At 31.7% G+C, this 20,036-nt stretch overlaps 1 protein-coding gene across 3 annotated transcripts; it reads left to right on the top strand.

Annotated features, from left to right (window-relative positions):
- The first annotated feature begins 4,228 nt into the window (after positions 1–4,228).
- Positions 4,229–15,592, top strand: LOC133293996 (probable ubiquitin-like-specific protease 2B). Of its 3 annotated transcripts, none has more exons than XM_061492636.1 (17): positions 4,229–4,404; positions 6,784–6,831; positions 6,918–6,979; positions 7,097–7,196; positions 7,299–7,348; positions 7,709–7,906; positions 7,998–8,073; positions 8,277–8,385; positions 8,764–8,820; positions 9,390–9,521; positions 10,065–10,163; positions 10,252–10,307; positions 10,385–10,478; positions 11,535–11,625; positions 12,105–12,224; positions 12,466–12,864; positions 14,593–15,592. In XM_061492636.1, exons 1-17 carry the CDS (start codon positions 4,269–4,271, stop codon positions 15,391–15,393), a joined length of 2,628 nt encoding a protein of 875 aa, XP_061348620.1. In that variant the 5' UTR covers positions 4,229–4,268; the 3' UTR covers positions 15,394–15,592. The 3 variants fall into 3 exon arrangements, with proteins under 3 accessions (XP_061348620.1, XP_061348619.1, XP_061348621.1); XM_061492635.1 differs by having other exon boundaries at positions 9,963–10,163; XM_061492637.1 differs by lacking the exon at positions 10,065–10,163 and having other exon boundaries at positions 10,234–10,307.
- Positions 15,593–20,036: the final 4,444 nt, after the last annotated feature.

Below are 20,036 nucleotides of genomic sequence, written 5' to 3'. Positions count from 1 at the left end.
ATGATAGTTTTCGCCATAAAACTTGAAAGACAATTCTCATTAATGAAGTAAGTGCAAGCATGCCTGTTTTTAATTCTCAACAGTTATTTTTTATTTTTAACTTATATACATTTGTAATATTCTTATGAAATAAAAATGTATTAATTATGTATTTGAATCAACTTATTTTGATATAAAATAATTTTATTAGAGAAAAATTGAAAAAAATGACCAAACATACACTGTTATGTTTGAGATCTCAGGTTTCCAATAAATGGACACATGTTCCTTTGAATTCTAATAATTGGCAAAGTTTTATGCTGAGTTTAACTAAGAAATATGAAACAGTAAAATTTGTAATGGATTAATTTTTTTTAATTTATTATTTCATTATTTTATTGTAAAGTTACTTGTTAGCTAAATTATTATTATTTGTCTACCGAATTTTTTTTTATTATTTAAATTTAAATTATAATGTTTTATTTGTATATGAAAATTATGTTACTACTTAATAATGTGTTATCATATTATTTTGTAAATATAATTTATATTTATTAAATAATATAATCACACACACACATATATATATATATATATATATATATATATATATATATATATATATATATATATATGAGAATTATCTCGGCTGTTTATCTATAAATTGACAATGATAAAAGATGAGAAAAAAATTAGAAAAAAAAATTAGATAAAAATTAATTTGATAATGAACAAATGAAATCATTTCATATTAATTCCCACACATTATTATGACAAATGCAAAAAAAATCTCCTTATAATATTTATTTAGGATATAAAAAAACTAATAAATAAAAATAATGCATTTAAGTTTTAAATATATTAAATATTATATTTTTATTGAATATTTCTATTATTTAAAATTCTTACCAAAATTTTTTAGAGTACATGTTCAAATGACCTTATTATTAATTAATAATATAAAAATTATAAATACATACAAATTAAATTTTGGAAATTTTTTACTTCCGTTCCTCGTAATTATAACATGTATATCACTTAGTGGGGTGTATAGTGTATTAGATTAGGATTTTAAAAGATTTTTTTGTGATAAAAAATCCTACAGATTTTAAAAGATATTTTAGAAGTGAAGAGACATTAAAGAATTTTTTAAAAAACTTTTTTTACAATCAAGATTTCATAAGATTAGATTTTAAAGGATTTTAATAGAATTTATAAGATTTGAAAGTACAATATGGATTTATAAGATTTTAAAAAATCATATGAATTTTTAACAAACATTTAAAATTACAAGAGTCAATACAAAAGGGAAAGGTTATAGGCTATTTCACCCTTTTACCCCTCATTAATTATTTAATAATCATTTTGCCACTCATTCAGAACTATCTACCAATCTGCCCCTCTTTAATCGATTAAGCCAAAAATTTAATCGATTAAATGGCCAAAATAGGCAAAAATCGTTGACTTGAAGATTTAGTCGATTAAATCTCCCTATTTAATCGATTAAATCTCCCATGCATAAGGTTGTTCTTCTGATAAAGAGGAATATTTAATCGATTAAGTTGAAGATTTAATCGATTAAATTTTCATTTGACCATTTAATCGATTAAATATTCAATTTAGTCAATTAAAGAGTGGCAGATTGGTAGATAGTTCTGAATAAGGGACAAAATGATTATTAAATAATTAATGAGGGGCAAAAGGGTGAAATAGCCAAAGGTTATACTTACAACATATTTTTGTTTACAACATTTTACAATCATATCTTAATCGTTGATTTTCGTTAATCAACGGTTATCATTCATTGCAAATTGTAATTAATTAATGAGTTTGATTTGCGAAAATAATAATCATTGATTGACGGAAATCATCGGTTAAGTTATGGTTGTAAACAAAAATAGGTTGTAAGTATAATCTTCCCTATAAAAAAATAATAAAGAAATGCAATGAAATTAATAAAAAAAAGTAAAACCTAATATAATTTTCTCAATCAGTAAAACATAATATAATTTTTAACAAATATTCAAAATTACTAAACAACAGCTTTTCACATATATAATGGGTTGAAAATTATCTTCTTAATTTGGTATCAAAGCTATGCATATATGATTATAAGACCCAATTTTTTTTAATTATAAAAATAATTCTAAATTAGCATATAGAACCTAAAGTTCATGATAAAATTTTGTTTGGAATTTTTTGCAATTGATCCTGAAAAACTTGGGATTTTTGTTTTACGTGATGAGAGTTTTCTAACCATATATCATATGCACATTTTCATTAAATATTCAAAGAAAATTTCGAATATGAAATTTTGGGTTAATTACATGAAAGTTTATAAAATTTTTCAAAAAAATTTCAATCGATACATTGAAACCTTAAATTGCTTTGGGGCTTTTGAGAAACAAATTTTTGGTTATCTATTGACATAAAAATTGTTTCTTATAGTGAAAGAATTTCGTTCATAAATGTATTGTTACGAAATACAGGGTTCATATTATGAAAGTTTCAATCTTTCTTTAAATTGATATTGTTTCATTGATGTAAGACAAAAATTAGTTTGAAGGTTTAGTTTCCATGTTATTTTTTCACTATTTTATATCGTTTTTAATATAAAAATCACACGTTTTTGTGCCAAGAAAAATCGCGACCCATAGCTTGAAAAATCATTTTTTAAACTTCCAAAATTTCTCATAAATGGCTCAAAAATATTTATTTTTGAGATAGATTATATTAAAATCTTGTTGGCTTGTTGTTTTCAGATTATTTTGTGATAAAAATCGTCCAAAAATATGCTTTTTTCTTTTTTGGTTTTGATGAAGCTCCCATTGCTGAACCCAATTTTGAGCAGTCGTCAACCTGCAAAGGAAGAAGAAAAGAAGAATCTCAAGAAATCATAGGGGTTAGGATGATATTGTGAGAGATGCATACTATTTATATTTTTCACTAAAAAATCTCACGAAATCTACAACAATAGAAAATTCATTAAAATCATTGAATTTTTTGAATATAACGAGATTGTGATTCCATTGTTTAAAATCCTGATTGAATATACCAACGAATTTGGAAATAATCATTTAAAATCCTAATCGAATACCACGTGACTTTTTTTCAATCTATTAAAATCCTAATTGAATACCACGTGAATTTTTTTCAATCCATTAAAATTCTAATCGAATACCAACCGATTTTTTTGTCCAAAAACAATATATTAAAATCTTTTAAAATCTTAATCCAGTACACCCCTTAATCTCTAGTATTAAGACTTTTAATGATAAAATTATTTTACTTCCGTTCCTCGTAAATATAAAAATCTCTAATGATAAAATTTTACTTTCATATTAATTACTTTACTCTTGAATGCCAAGCATACCCTGATTATAAAATATTAAAATATATTTAATAGACAAAATATTAAATTATAAAAAAATAAAAATATTTTAGTAAACAAATCTTTAATGTTAAGAGTTTTTCTATTGTTGGATTCAATATCAATTCCACAGGCCAAAATTATTGCTCTATGTGCATTTTATTTTATCATCATGTTAATCATAATTTTTTCATGATTATAATATGCTTTTCCTTTTAAAATGGTTTCCTCAATTCCGGAATTGTTAGTTGTAGACTGTAGTAAAGTAACATCTCTGCTCTTCAGTTGTTTTTTTTAAGTACTTTGTCTGTCTATGGTTTTAGACTAAGGTTACCTTAGTATAAAGGGTATTTTTTAATTTAAAAACATATTCAACTTTTATTTTACAATAATTCGATTATTATTTAAAAATTTAAAAGAATAATTGTAAAATTTGTCTTGAATTTTATAAAATTAAAATATTTTAGAATTTTATTTTAATTGAAGATATTTTAAATATATCTATTTATAATTTAATGTTTTGTTTATTGAAAATAGTTTTAATATTTTGTGCAATAAAAGTATTTTTAATATCTAAGATCATGGTAGTTAAAATGGAAATTTTATCTAAAATCGGAAGGAGAATAAAAAATTATAAAACGAAAAATCTAAATGTAAAAAAAATCATAAAATCATTTGAAATTTTAATGAAATCGATTTGATTGAAAACAAATCGTAAAATTACACATTTAAATCGAGATTTTGATTATGTTCAATACATTAAATAAAACGCACTCAGAGGAAGGGTAAAAAGGTATTTTCGATATTTCATAAGAAGTTATTTTAAGCCGTGGGCTCGTAAGCTCTTAACCCATCTCCAACAGTTTCTTGCGCGCCTGAGTCTTCCATTCAGCTCTCGGAACCTAAAACCCTTGGGACGATGATGAACGTGTCTCCGCGTAGGGATTTGGCACCGTTAGATTCCAAGAATGAGGAAGAGATTTCCTCTGCGAAACATCGCGGCGAATTCAACAAACCTAGCCTCCATGATCAATCGCACGAGTTTCTCGGTTACGGTAAGGCGATTTTCGAGAAACTCTCTGTTATACGAAACAAACGATTTTTTATTTTTTTTCAATTCCGTGTCAATTGGTTTATTTGTTTTTCTACTTTCTTCCAATGATGCATGTAGCTGTATAAGTCGTGTTGTTTTCTTTTTGATTGTTGGCCGCATAAGCAACGCTGGATACTGAGGTATTAATGTGGTAATTTTGTGAGTACGAGAATGGAACTTGATACTGAGAGGATAGTAATGTGGTAGTTCTGTGAGTACGAGAATGGAACTTGATACTTAAGAGGATAGTCTTCGCTACAATTATTACATGGGAATGCATGTACTTGTTGATAAAATTTATGTGCTTCAATAAATCTAAAAATAAAAGTAGCCCTATTGCGTTTTGAATTGAAATTTTGATAATCTCAAGTGTACAGTGATCTTGGTAGAGATGCAAATAGGAGGAATTGAGGGATGGAATCTGGAATAGTTAAAAATGGATTTGATTTGATTTAGAAATAGTTTTGTCGATTTCTTTATTTATATGACTGATATAAGTAGGATTTCAAAATCAAATAGAATCCTCATTTATAATTATTAAGAATATCACCCCTGACCAATTTCTTCACTGAAATACAAATTTTGCAGGAATGAGAATGAAGGAAACTATAAAGATAACCTTGTCAAACACTAATAAACCAAACATGAAATTGTTATTTCTATAAACAATTTTCTTTACGAATGTAAAAATGATATACAATTGTTGAAAAAAATTTCTACATTGGTTATAGGTTTATATAACCTTCCATTTATTAAATAAATTAATGGTTTTTGTAAACCGACAATATAAACCTCACTATAATGAATGACTTTCATACGAGCCACTAATTTTAAATTTTTAATGATATTTCACCTGAGGTGCCAAACTCAACATTGGTCTTCTCAAGCAATAAAAGGGAGGGAACATAAACCAGTGTCCATGAAGGTTGAGTTTGAGTATTGTACAGAAGTGTCTAGCAATGAGCAGAGGCTCTCCCTATTCTTAAGGTCAAGTAAAACTACCAACCAAAGTGAGGATTTACAGTGGGATTGCATATTACCTAATTTGAACCCAAGTCATGCAAATGTTATTAGTCGTTCGACCAGGTGAACCAACTTTCGTTGGTGACTTATCATTCTCCATGTTAAATAGAACAATCTCTACATTTTGACAATTGGATTTAGATGTGTCAAGTAAACAATTCTCACTCCATGAAGCATTACAATTGGTATAATGGTTTTCTCAAGAAATAAATCTCCTTAGGGTTTAAGATATTAGATTAGAGCTCAACAATGGTTTTATATCTCTAACATGTCTTGTTGTCATGCAAGAACTTGTTGGGCTTGAAATATGAAAAATGCACAAACTCACTTTACTCTATGTTAAAATCTCCTTTGGGTTTAAGATATTAGATTAGATCTCAGCAATGGTTTTATATTTCTAACATGTCTTGTTGTCATGCAAGAACCTATTGGGTTTGAAATATGGACAATGCACAAACCCACTTTACTCTGTGTTAAATTGTTATCTAACTATGAAGAATGAAGATGTTAAGGATTGAACTCTTGATCACTTGGTCATAGAGGCTTGGATACCATATGAAGAACTAACTATCCTAAAAGCTTAAATAGTAAGTTGGAGGCTCATGAATTGTTTTATATATCTAGCATGACACTTTATGCAATAGTTTTTTGGATTCAAGCATGGACAATTTGTAGGAAGATGTTACCCATGTGGAAGAGTACATTCCCTGAAGTTACACTTGGCCTAAGTGAACGAAAAAGAAATTTTCCAAAACACAATTGAAGCTTGGTGTAACTAGGGTCGCAAACAGAAATTAGAAAGAAGAGAAATCGGCATGGAATTTAGCTTGATTTGACCTACAACGAAATATGGGCCTACATCCATGGGTGAAACAGAGAAAATTCACTATGATCAATGAAGATTACAAGAACAATGCTCAATCCCTAATCTCAATGCGTCCAATTTCTTACTGTTGCTTAGATTTTGTACCTTTCACCACAAATCTCCTTGAAAATTACTTGTTGGGTCATACTGAAGGCTTTCGAGTGAGGAAATATGTCATGCCAAAAAACCCAATATAAATGCAATTACTTTATAACAAAGCTGAAACAAGAAAACGAATTCCAACTGCCAATTTTGAGAGTCCTGATTTTTATTGTTGAAGATCTGCTTTAGCTTTGTGATTTAGTCCATGCAATTATAATTCAATTTGAAATAGTTTTCTTGACATGTACCATACCTTGTTTTCTTCTTTTATAAAAAATTACATCTCAATTTCATTATGGTTTACATGATATTTTGTTTTTCTTTAAGCTGACACACTTAATATATTTACAGTTTCCCAGGTAGACAAGGTCTGTGTGAAGGATATTGCCAGTATTCCTTGTGTTGATGCTGATGCAGTTGTTAGTAGTTTCACAGCTTCCAACTCATAGGCACACTTCATAGCAAAAAAAATTATGAGTTGGAAGCTGTGAAACTATCAAATTGCATCGCTAGTGGTGGTGGCGTATCTTCACCTCAGCCAAGCCAGGTAGGTCATGCGCCTTTGGGGTCTCCATCCAGTGTACTGTAATTTCTATTTGTAAGATTACATCCTAAAGAGAGGAATCAATTGCAAGATTAATATCTATGTTCAATTTTTTTGCAGAGTGAATCAGTTGACATTAATTCAGAAGCTGGTGAGTGCATGAATGAGAGTATCCCATCAAGTCCTACATCTGATATCGGAGAGAATGGTTTATTTTATTGTAATCCTGGATTCCTTATACTTATCAACTACATCACATATTTTTTTTTTGAAAATGTTATGTTGCATTTTACTAACTAAACTAAAATTTTGCAAATTTCAGCTTCAATGGATGGTTATGGATTGAATCATTGCAGAGGCAATTCTGACATGGTACCTCTTTTTATATTCACAGAATCTTTTTGCAAAAGATATAAATAATACCTGCAATTTTTTCACCTTATGAGATTTTTCAAATTTTGGGCAGAGGCAGTTCTTCTTTTACTGTTTTGTAATTCATTTCAATTTACTTATTTTGATTATAGATGCCTGCTAAATTTTTTATTTGGTTTGAGTCTCCACCCCCCCTCTTACTGCTTCATAAAGTTGTACCTACTTTTTATCCCAAAATATAAGCTGAAGTACAAGTGGAAGCTCTGCATTCTCTTAGCTTTAATATATAACTATTTTTTGTAGTATATTGTGCTGATTCAGCTTTTGTATTGACTATTATTTTCTTTCTGCAATCTTCAGGGTGACACAAATATGGAAGTTATTCTTCATCCTGATTATGTTATATACCATGATAATTATTTTGTGGGGCCAAAGTTAAGCTTTTCACGTTATTGCATCAAAATCAATGATTCAACTGCATGTGCAAAGCAAGGGGTCTTTAATATTGAATGGGCAGTTGATGATCTCGTCAATATTAAGTGTCAATCGTTTCAAAGTGTGAGTTTTAAAGTTCCGTTGAAACTCTTTTGCTTGCAATATATGTTTTTTTTGTATGAATTCTGCATTTACTGATGTTTCCTTTATTCAGAGTGGAATGGTCATGATGAAGCTTTGTGTAATATCAAGTAATGCAGCTCAGTCAAATCATGGTAGCTGTACTTCAGGTAAGTGTACTTAATGTGGTTGGTTAAAGTGGAATTGTTCTATTCATTATATCTTGGCGTACTTGACATGATTTTACATTTTTCAAGTAAGCTGTAACTAAAAATTTATTTGGGTAATCTCTAGTGTTATGAGTTAGCAGAGTCTTTGCAGATAGTAGCTTCTCCTCTTGCTGATTATATCCACATACCTACACTTATGCTAGGCATTCAGGAATTGAAGATTGCAGTTGTTGATTCCAATTGGCCCCTGAGACAGAAACAGATCACATCTCTTAATGTGAAATACTTGGCTATTTGGAATACTGTGCTTGAGTAAGTCATACAATTTTAATTTTTTTCCTTGGTCAGTTACTTATCAATTGTTCTGTAGAATATTGCTGTAGATTGTAAGTTTACAATTATAGGTGAACTCTGAAGGCTTCCATCAACTATAGTTGATAGATTTCAGTGAGTCTTAACAGGACTCTGTTACTTGCGATCTTTGAGTTCTGAATATAAACATATATGTCTGATTTCATTTGCCGTGCTTTAGTTTACTTATTGGTTTGAAAATGACATGAAGTTGTCTAGGATTGATTTGTGGCAGATTATTATCATTATGACTTCACTTTTTTTTTGGTGTTCTAAATGTCAGTTTGCATAACTTCATTTAATAAAATATTTTACATATAATTATGTGTTCTCTTGTAGTATGGACGTCGAAGGCGATGAAATTTTTTCACTTGGAACAAGATGCTACTTCCCAAAGTAAGTAAAAATTGTTTATTTCTTTATTTTTCTAACAATTATACATAGATATGTTGATATAACAGCAAAGGCTTTGATTTTATTATCTGCTTTGGTGCTTTTTGATTTCCTATTTATTTTGCCTTTGCATGGTATATGATGTCTATTAATCTTATAGTTCATCCTGTTTCATGCATTGTGTTGAGATGTTTGGCTTAGGATTTTGTGAATATCCTTAATGGCCTATTTGTTGGAAATGTGTGTTGGAGTCCACGGTTCCCTTTTGATCATATTTCATGTTTCCAATACATTACATTAGAAAAATGCGTGGTATCTATTGTTATCATTTTGGGTAAAATTTTATGCATAAATCCTCGAATACTCGTCCTTTTTAATTGTTTGTCACTTATAGTTACAGTAGGTGTAAAATCTCTTGATATCTTTTTTATACCTATTCAATACTGTTGCATTCTCCCTTGCATGTTATTGTTTTTTTTTTTTTTTTTTAAAGTGGGGTTGGGGGGTGTTGGGAGAGAGGGTATTCCAAATACTGTATGGTGGCTAAGTCTGACATTTTATATCTGAAGCAGTTTTCAGGAGCCTTTTGATGAAGTTGTCTATCCAAAAGGAGATCCAGATGCTGTTTCCCTAAGTAAGAGAGATTTTGATCTATTACAGCCAGACACATTCATCAATGACACGATTATTGACTTTTACATCCAGTAAGTTCGTACATGTATGTTTTCCTTTTGGAATATTACATTAGTTTTAGTCTAAATTTTTATTAATCACTTTCTTAAGAATGTTTTGTGAAAAAAATTCACTTGTTTTTTTGTTCTCCGTGGTCGAGTCTAGCTCTTTGATTGTTATTTGTGAACCATGGAGCTTCCGTTATCTTTTCCCTTATATTTGGGTAAAATATCATATCCTTTGTTAAACCTAGATGCATTCATATGATTTTCTTAAATGCATTTTAGAGATGAAAATAGATAACCATATATGTAAGAATTTATGGGCTAGAGGAACAGGAAAACATTGTGTGTATATTCCTGGATAACATTAAACAAGTAGAAAATATTAAATGAAGAAAATTCTGGATTCTGATTCACATCATTCCACATGAAAGATGGGTATAACAATTTCAAAATGCTTAATTTTGGTAGATATCTGAAGAACAAGATACAAGAGGAGGAAAAGCCTAGATTCCATTTTTTTAATAGTTTTTTCTTCCGGAAGCTGGCTGATATGGACAAAAATCCATCCAGTGCTTCTGACAGTAAAGCAGCATTTCTACGTGTTCGTAAATGGACAAGAAGAATAAATTTATTTGAAAAGGATTATATCTTCATACCTGTGAACTTCAAGTAAGAGTCTATCAAACTTTTACTTATTTGTATTATTTGTATCTGTATTGGGGTTCCGATCAACATTAAGTTTTGGCTATAATGGCAGTCTTCACTGGAGTTTAATAGTCATTTGTCATCCTGGCGAAATGGCCAGTTTTAATGGTGAGTTGTTGACTTGTTCAATTCCTTTCTTGTAAACATCTGTATTCTCAGAGATAATGTTATTATTCATATTCCAGATGAAGAGCTGGACAAGTCACCTAGGGTACCCTGTATATTGCATATGGATTCTATCAAAGGATATCATAGCGGTCTGAAAAACCTTGTGCAAAGGTATTTTTGAGCTTCTCAACTACACATTTCCATTCCTCCCCTTGTCGTTGTTGGTCCAAAAAGAAGTAAATATGTATACCGGTTTGTACGCTCTTTTTTCATTAAAAAGATCCGGTGGTGTTGTATACGCATGTGCAAGTTGGAGCATGGGGATGCAACTTCTCTTTGCATTTACCATACCTGATTTACTGCCTGAAGCACAAACAAGCAAATGAATGATTTGAAAACCACTACATCATGAGTTAACTTTTCATATTTAAAAATGTCAATTTTCCTCCTGATCCATGCCTAGATTAGCTCTTCCACTTTATAAATGCCAATTTCTCTTCTAATCCATGCCTAAACTCAGCTATAAGTAACAATTCACCTCCTGTTAACCTGCTTTTTAAATTTATCTTAGTTACGCTCCAACTTTTTTGTACAAATTATACGTATTTAAATCTAAGAAACAGGGCTCAAATTGTTGATCTTGCTTTTAATGAACTGTAAAATCATCTTCAAGTGAAGGTGCTTCTAGGTTATTTGTACATACATATACTGGTGAATTTCATAATTTAGGACTTTGAAAGATTATAGAATGATGAACCTAGTAATTAGAAAATCCATATTTTTGTTAAGCATCACATTGAATCTTATAATTTGAAGCACTATATTATTGTGGCTCTTTAGTTTTCTCATTTAAATTGAGCTTGAACTCTGAATTTGCTCCCTTCTTTCCCTTAATGAATTCTTTTTTTTGATTAAATAAAGTAAATTAGAAAAAAAAATCATGATCGGTTATGTGATTATGAGTGATAAATAAAACAAACAATTGAAAAATTTATGTGCTTATGGTTGCTTCATAGTCTATGTATTAGCATTTTCAGTTTCTTTTATAGCTCTGTCTCTGTCTCTCTTTTTTCTATTTCCTTTCTTCAGTTGCCACATTAATTTCTATAATATTATCTGTTCATTTCTATCAACTATTTCTTTCCTATTCCTTAGACTTGTTTGTATTCTCACTTTAAAAAGTTAACGTAGCGAGTTATACATGGACTCATCATCTGCAATTGACAGTTATTTGTGGGAAGAATGGAGAGAGAGGCAGAAGGATACATGTGAAGACCTTTCTTCAAGATTCTTGAATATGCGTTTTCTCTCAGTTGCGGTATTACCTGCTAACATGTTGATAGCTTTACAATTAAAACCACTGAGATACGCATTTTTCTTTAAAGATTCCTTACTGTTAAATTATGCAAATTTCAGTTTTTTTTGCTGGAAAATTGATTATACATTGTTTAGGAAAACTACTTCAAAAAGTGGGCTAATTCTTTCTCAAAAATCTCTTTACATAGCTATTGATGAACTCAAGAGTCTCTTTGCCCACTGTTAAAGGGTCTAATCATTCTTATAAAATGCAGATATTATATTCTGGAATTGAGAAAAAGAGACATATCATTTATATGTTACACCTCCAAAGAAAATCCCGTTGTTTGATAATTTCCCCCCATATTTTTTGTGCTTTTAATTTGGAAAAAGAATAAAGGAAAATGCAGAAGGTCGTGCTTATTGAATTTATTTCTCAGTTGTTCCTGGTGTTTTTAGTTCTTACTAACGTTTTGTGACTGGATAATCATTCCTTGACAGTTGCCGCAGCAAGAAAACTCATATGATTGCGGCCTTTTTCTACTTCACTATCTAGAGCTCTTCCTGGCTGAAGCTCCTCTTAATCTCAATCCATTCAAACTACCCAAATTCTCCAACTTTGTAAGTCGTTTTCTCAATTTTGTTTTATTTCAAATTATTTTTTTTTTAAAATAAAAATAAAAATCATGTTGAGCTTTTGATCATGCCAATTTTAAGTATTACATAACCCCCAAATTTTTTTTTAGTTCCTCGCTTTGTCAATATATTTCCTCATAACATTTCAAGAATGGCTGGTTACTTCCATATTGATTCATATGGTTTCTTATATGGTTACAACCTAACCTAACTAGAAATTTTCTAGCTCAATTTGAACTGGTTTCCACCTGCGGAGGCTTTTCTCAAGCGAACTGTTATCCAGAGGTTAATCTTTGACCTCGTGGAAAATCACAGTGCACATGAAGTGTTTTCCTCTGACTACAGTGATGACCACCACTACTCACAAAATAATGAGAACAGAACTGGCGTTCAATGTCCTGAAACCAATGGGGAGTCATCAACTTCGCATTCTGGCCAGGGAATAGAAATCACTCTACTGTCTGCATCATCATCTTTGGATCCTCATTCTTTTAACACTTCAGGCATGGTTCTTAAGGAGTTTTTTGACCCAGAAGCTACAGCAGGAACTTTGCTGGGACATTGCGAATCTTTTGACCAGCGGTCATCTGATCATTGTCTCAATGGTTCAATATTTTCAATAGAGGTACCTACTCTAATTTTTTTGTTTGGATTTGCATGTCATTTTTTAAAGTTTTTTGAACTTCTTTCCTCGGGTCATGTGGCACCCTCTTTCTGCATGTTTTATGGGATATAGCGTGTTTCTTCATCCCCTCATGCTTCAGTAGGCTTTTGTGATTCTTGAAGTCGATACTTGCACTAAACTCCTACATGAAATTTTCCGTAACATAGATGATCATTAGGATCTCGTGTTCTTGTAGTTTTCGTTTCACTCAATGCTTCAATGATTTCAGATATTTTATAGTTGTCCTCGTGATGCAATGCATGGTTTTATATTTAAATTTTGATGTATGTATAAGTAATTGGTGTAAATTGTTGTAATAACTTAGCTTAGGTATAACACAACAATCTCATTTGAAATTTGAAAACTCTCCCACTAAAAAATAGGATATTGATAGGGAATAAGCAGTAAAACTAAGGAATTGTTATTGGGAATAAAACAGCAAAAAAGTAGGGGTGTTTTTAATGGTGTAGCCACATATCAGCTGGAGGAAGGGGGTACATTAGGAGATTATCTCACTCTTAAGTGTTTTGACTTTACATGGGGATGGATTTGCGTCTGCCCATCACACTTAACACAAATTTTCAGTCTGTGATTATGATAATGCTAAAAATCTGAAAAATTCTGACGTTTACAGTTTTACCTCATTTTACTCAAGTGCTTCAAGTTATGTATGTTTCACTTTTGTGAAATGTGTTAAGGACATAAATTTTTAAGAAGTGTTTTGGTTCTCTGATCATCATCACCGTCATCATCTAGACAACCATAAATAATGCTGCCTGCATTACATTTTATATGATGACATTAACTTAGGCCCCATCACAGTACCGCCTACTTGGTTTATATAATCATAGAAAAGTTCATATGATTTCTACTTCCTAACATTATTTTAAGCGTTAAATCTATTTTTCCCCCTTGTGGTCTGGGTTGAAACCACTGTGTCGTTACGTGGTTTTGACTTTGTTACTTTTCTCCCAATGGTTAACAAGTCCCCAAGGTATCATTCTACTAAAGCCAAACAATGACTGGCACTTCTGCTGTGAAATTTTTACATGACTTATGCGTTAAAATGTTCCGATGATACTAACACAGCTACTTAAGGGCCTGTGCTACATAGAACAATGCAAATAAAGAGTGGCATATCAATCAAAACCATAGTGCGCAAATTGATTTTAAGCAGAAATAAAGATGTTTGTTGGGGTTGGTGGAACAACGTATTAAATTTAAGTAATGATTATTGCACATACACTATTTACTTATGTAATTATAGTTTGTAATTAAATTTAAAATTTCATATAAGAATACACTTAAATGTATCCCAGTTTTAACAAGAGAAGTTACTGTGGTTAGTTGAGCGTAAATGGCGTCAGTAGTCTAAATAATCCTAGTTGTTACTGCACATTTTGAACATGTTTTTATTTCTGCTGTTCTATATAGCTCAAATTCTGTACAAACTGCATCTGTTTTATCTAAACATTTCACTAGTGAAGCCAGAGATTATCTGAACATTTCAAGTAGAGTGCCAGTCACTGTTTTATTTGGATTCAAAAGAATTATGCCAAAAAGGTGTTTTTGTTAATAGAACTGACAAGGGGCTTTGTGCTAAACATAACAAAACACAAAGGGCAGTGTGAAAAAGTCAAAATGCATGGTGACATTACTAATTTCCTTGCTCTTACTGTATTTTCACAGGAACATACAGGTCTCAGTGAGCGACTTATGTATACAACTACAGATCCTAACTTCCAGCAGGTGGCTGGAATTACACCGCAATCATGTTCATTGCCATACTTACCAGGCGGTTGTGGTCATAGAGCAAAAATCTCTATACAAGCAGAGCATGACAAGGCTGAGTTATCTCTTGATACATCTGGTTGTGCATCAGATGATTTGGATGACATATGGGTTATTGAAAATTGCCCAATTAGAAATGAAGCAAAATCAACTTATGAAGATGAGCGATGTGAAAAAAAGAGTACATCCATGGAAAACCTTGAGCATTTATTAGATATTACTGATTCTTCTGCTATCAGTATGCCAATTTACTCTCTCATGGAAATTTCTCAGCACTCAAATACGATGTGGGCTGGCAACAATAAAGGAGTTCAACACTCATTATTTCAACAAACACCAACAATACAATTGCATCAAGTTTCTGAAGCAGCAGATGACAATGTCACACGTGATAGTCTTCAGATGATTGAAGATATTGGAACTGATATTTTTGAGGAACCAGTTTCAAAGAAGAGGCGGGCTATGGCTCTGCAAGGCGAAAATGATGAAATCCTGACAGAATCCAATGGAATTGATATTGGAACTAATATTTTTGAGGAACCAGTTTCAAAGAAGAGGCGGGCTATGGCTCTGCAAGGCGAAAGTGATGAAATCCTGACAGAATCCAATGGAATTGATATTGGAACTGATATTTTTGAGGAACCAGTTTCAAAGAAGAGCCGGTTATGGCTCTGCAAGGCGAAAGTGATGAAATCCTGACAGAATCCAATAGGATGACTTCTTTTGCCTAAATATATAATTTCGATTTATTTATAGGTTTTACTTTGCCAACATGTGAATAGGGTCATTGGTTGGTTGGTAGTAGGGATTACTTCTATAATTCTATAAGGCTTTTTTTTTATCATGTAAATTTTATAGTTTAAGGGTTTTGGATTGACTAAATTCTTTTTCAATTGAATATACGTTAGAAATATAGATATTAAGTTACAGATCTGAGTCTAACTCATTGTGCTTAAAGTATTTAATGAATATAAAATTTAATATTGGCTCATTAAGTTAAAGGTCAAGAAACATGTGAATAAGTTAAGTCGAATTTTTTAAAAAATGAGTTTAATTTTTATTGAATCGAGCTAAAGTCTATTCTAATTTAATTGCATTTTTATTATTTTTTAACTTTTTGAATATTGTTGTTATTATTATATTCTTTGTCCGAATCATGATATTAAAGTATTCATGTTTGGTTGCACTACAATCGAATATGATATTAAAATGTTCACCAAAAAAAAAAATATGATATTAAAATACTATGACAGTAGTAGCAATTCAGTTCGCGCAGTTTTTTTTAAACTTATTAATTAAATTTTAATATAAAATCAAGATAGAAAACAACAATGTTTTACAACCTCTCCCCGCTTTCCGGGTTGACCTGGGTCAACCCTGACCCCTCCCCTCTGACAGTTGGGGTCAGAAGTTGGACCCTATATGCATATCGATCCCTCCGACTTCCAAAATCTGCCGGATTTCAGTGACTCCCGGATCAAAGGGTCACTGCATTTTTTTTTTAAATAAATTCCATGAAACAACATCGTTTTATTAAAAAAAAAAAAAAAATGCTTGCAAACCTAAATCTAATCGTTCTCTTCTCTCCCAGCGACTTAGACGTCATCAATCTTCACTTCGCTGTCGTGAATCTTATAGAAAAGGTAAGAATTTTACCCATTCAAATGAAATTCTTACCGTCGTCGATGGAAAACAAAAACGCATTCTTACTTCCTTTAAATTTTTCTCTGTCAGGGACCTTCTCAAAAGAGGCAGAACCAGGTCAGCGTAGTGATCCCATTAGAATATGAGTTTAGTATTTTGGTATCTTGAAACTTTAATTAGGTTGTGTAATATTGACTTATGGTTGTAAGTGGTGAATTATATTAAGTATATTTTGAATCTTTGATTATTGATAGTTTGTGTTTTAAAATTTTCATATAGGATATATATATTTATATTTTTTAATATATAAAATCAGGTCAACGTAGTGACTCCGTGACCCCCGGTTGAACCCGTGACTCTCTAACTCCTGACCTCGGCCGGGCCGAGTTTTTAAACAATGAAAAATAGAGAAAATGAAATGAAGAGTGAATATAAAAATAATAATTTAAATCATTAATTCAAGAGAAAGCATAAAATATTATTAAATTTAAATTTATTTTCATAGAAATTATGTCTTTATTTGAACTCTAAATATTAATAAAAAAATAATTATAATTTAATATATCATTAATGGATGGTGATTCAGAGATAGATCAAAAGTCATGAGAAATCAAACGATGATCACATATTATGCGGCATAGGAAAGGTCATTAATTCATATAAATATTTTACAATATTTCTATTTGGATAATTATAAATTATAATATATCTCGTTAAAATTTTGCTATAAAAATTCAGTGGAAAAAAACTTAGAAAAAGGAAAAAGAATAAAATATTCATAATTTAACATACCTCCTCTCGAATCAACATATATAATTTAATAACACTCTCCTTAAATATTTAACTTTTATCATACACTAATTTAGATTGCCTCATTAAAAAAAAAATTCAAGAAAAATCCAATGAAATAAAAACTTGGTAAAACGAAAGAAAAGTAATATTCATTGTAGTCACCTTACTTTGAATGATACCACCCCGTTAAAAAAGCTTAAGCCGAAAAAATTCATTGAGATAAAAATTGAACAAAAGAAAAAAAAAGGGTTCAAATCATAGTTCATGATATCTTCCCCTCAACTAAGTCATATAGTTAATGCTAGAGCTAATTAATTTTTCATTTTATGTATTCATCGCGTACCAATGCCATATACTAATTCGTAAGAACTTGATGTTGACAATGATTTGATAAAAAGTTGGTGAGTGTTAAAGAGAAAAATGATGTTATTTGATCACAACCACTCATTGATGTGAGATAAGAAAGAGAAAAATGTATAATTTTTAAATGAGTAGTTGTGATCAAATAACATAATTACATGATCATTTTTTCACATGAGAGGATCCACTCTCTAACTTTTTTGGTGAGATATGTCTTATCACACTCTCTTAACTTGTGCAATACAAGCATTTGTTTTCCCTTATTTGAAAAAAGTTTAAAAAATTCTTGTGATATTTCTTTGAATCACTTATATCCTATGCTTTATTTTTTATCACTTATTCCTAATATTTTTTTATCTAAGTCCATCGTCAACACTGTTAGAAATTTGATAATCAATCTATTTTATCATTAAAACAAAAACACTACAGTTGTTTACCGAAAAAAAGAAAAAGAAGCAGTGAGTGCACTTGTGTATCGTCTTGTTCTCCAAATTTTGCAAGGGTTTTTGTTTCCCAAACGATACAACAAAAATTCTCCGTAGTTTAAAGTATCAAATTTTCTTTATTATATAGAGCAAACAATTTCACCTGACTCTTCCTAGACAAATATTATGGGTGCAATATTTTGGGGCAAAAAAAATTAAATTAATGCTTTTTAATAAAATATTTACACATTTATTACAGTTTTCGAAAAATTTACACATTTATTGCACAATGTGACGCCCTTTTGAGACGTCACACCCTAAGGAGAGACGCCTCAATGGGGCGTCACATGTGACTCCCAATTGGGGCGTCACATGTGCGGCCCTATATATTCCCCTACCACTCCATTCACTCTTCACACCTCTTCTCTCACTCTTCATATCTCTTCTCTACCAAAAATTCTAACATCATACATCTTTTATCTTTAATTTAGTATTTTCATTTTATTTCTTATTCTATTTAAGAACGAGTTCACATCCTAATTCTGTGTTTTGTCTTTATTACAATGGTAGGAAGGTAGAAGGTCGACGAGGTGTCATGTTTGAAGGTGAAAAAAGGCCGACACGTATCCAACGCAACGCAACCATTGGCGAACTGCATCAGAGAATTCGGCAGAAGTTAAGTCTTCAAGGCAACCAATGTATCACTCAGATCATGACAAGGATATGGCAATGTGATAAATACATTAGTTTGCAAGTGGTTGACGATGAAGACGTGGAGATGACAATGGAAGAATTTTTCAACCAGTCAAGGACAGATTTTCTGGAGTTGTATGTCGACATCGCCACAGCGGAGAATGTTTCATTACCGGTGAGGTCAGTTGATTTAAATTCTCCCCGTCTTCCATCAACGTCTGCCGCTCATGCGTCTCCAGTTGGTAACATTTCTGAGGGAGATGAAAATGATCCGACCTGGGAAATGCATGACGACGATGATGATGAAAATATCGCAATGGAAGAACGTCTTCTGGCGGAGGATGCTAGTGCTTCAGAAGGAGATGAAGGTGGTGAGATGGGTGCATCTCAAATCCCAATATACCATGAAGCAATGGTCGCGCAAATGCCGCAATTGCATGACGTTGTGTCAAGCCACTGATAATCAGAATATGGTTGCCACACCACCTACACACAAAATGATAACGAATATACGGTGTTACATAAAATATACATGCATGCTGTAATAACAAGATACTAAGTAACAACAACCTTACCTCATCTCTACATAGTGTATCCAAGGTTGCCCGATAATGGACAACCTCATGCAGCTTAAACCTTGCCACCGTATTAAACTTGTCATCAGAAACATACATCATCAATCATCATCAAGCAAGTATACAATTAATATATATGATAAATCATTAGCGAAATCGAATGAACTTAATAAAGCATACCGGCATCCATAATGCATGCCAGGCTCTGGATGAGGAGGAAGGGGTGGAGCAATGGGTGGGAATCGTATCCATGCCCAAATCTGTAGAAGAATATGGCAACCACCCATGTCAGATCGACTGGCATCTTTACACTCGCACAAATTCCTGAACAAGTGTGCCAGAACCGCAGATCCCCAGCTGAAACGGCCAATCTCATCAAATCCTCCCCCAAGCAACGGGACTAGCCGACAACCGATATTGCTACCTCCAGACTTGTCCGCAAGCAACCAACACCCCAGCATGCGGGCAATGTGCGCCTTTGTGAAATATATCTCGCGATCATGATCCCCGGCATGATCAATCCATCGAGTATATAAACGATCCAAGAATGAGATGCGGAGGTTACCTGAATGATGAAACTCACTGGCCAGTGGCTGGGCGCCAAAAAACAGCCGCACAAACAGCGGGCCAGTCCTCGGATGTAGATCTGGTAACGACAATGCCGTCAGTAGGCAATCCCAATATGCCGGCCACATCCTGCAAGGTGATAGTCATCTCACCCTGGGTCATGTGGAAAGTATGGGTGTGCATGACAACCATTCTAATCCGTAGCACTGTTTCTGAAAAGAAACAATTCTTTTCTATTTATGTTCCTTGGAACAGTTTCTGAGAAAAAAATGTGTTTGATAACATG

The sequence above is a fragment of the Gastrolobium bilobum genome, unplaced genomic scaffold, assembly GCF_033153095.1.
Source record: "Gastrolobium bilobum isolate Gb01-03AN ecotype WA unplaced genomic scaffold, APGP_CSIRO_Gbil_v1 utg15022, whole genome shotgun sequence".
Classification (NCBI taxonomy): domain Eukaryota; kingdom Viridiplantae; phylum Streptophyta; class Magnoliopsida; order Fabales; family Fabaceae; genus Gastrolobium; species Gastrolobium bilobum.
The sequence above is the reverse complement of the archived record's forward strand: the minus strand, read 5'-3'. Positions and strand labels throughout refer to the sequence as shown.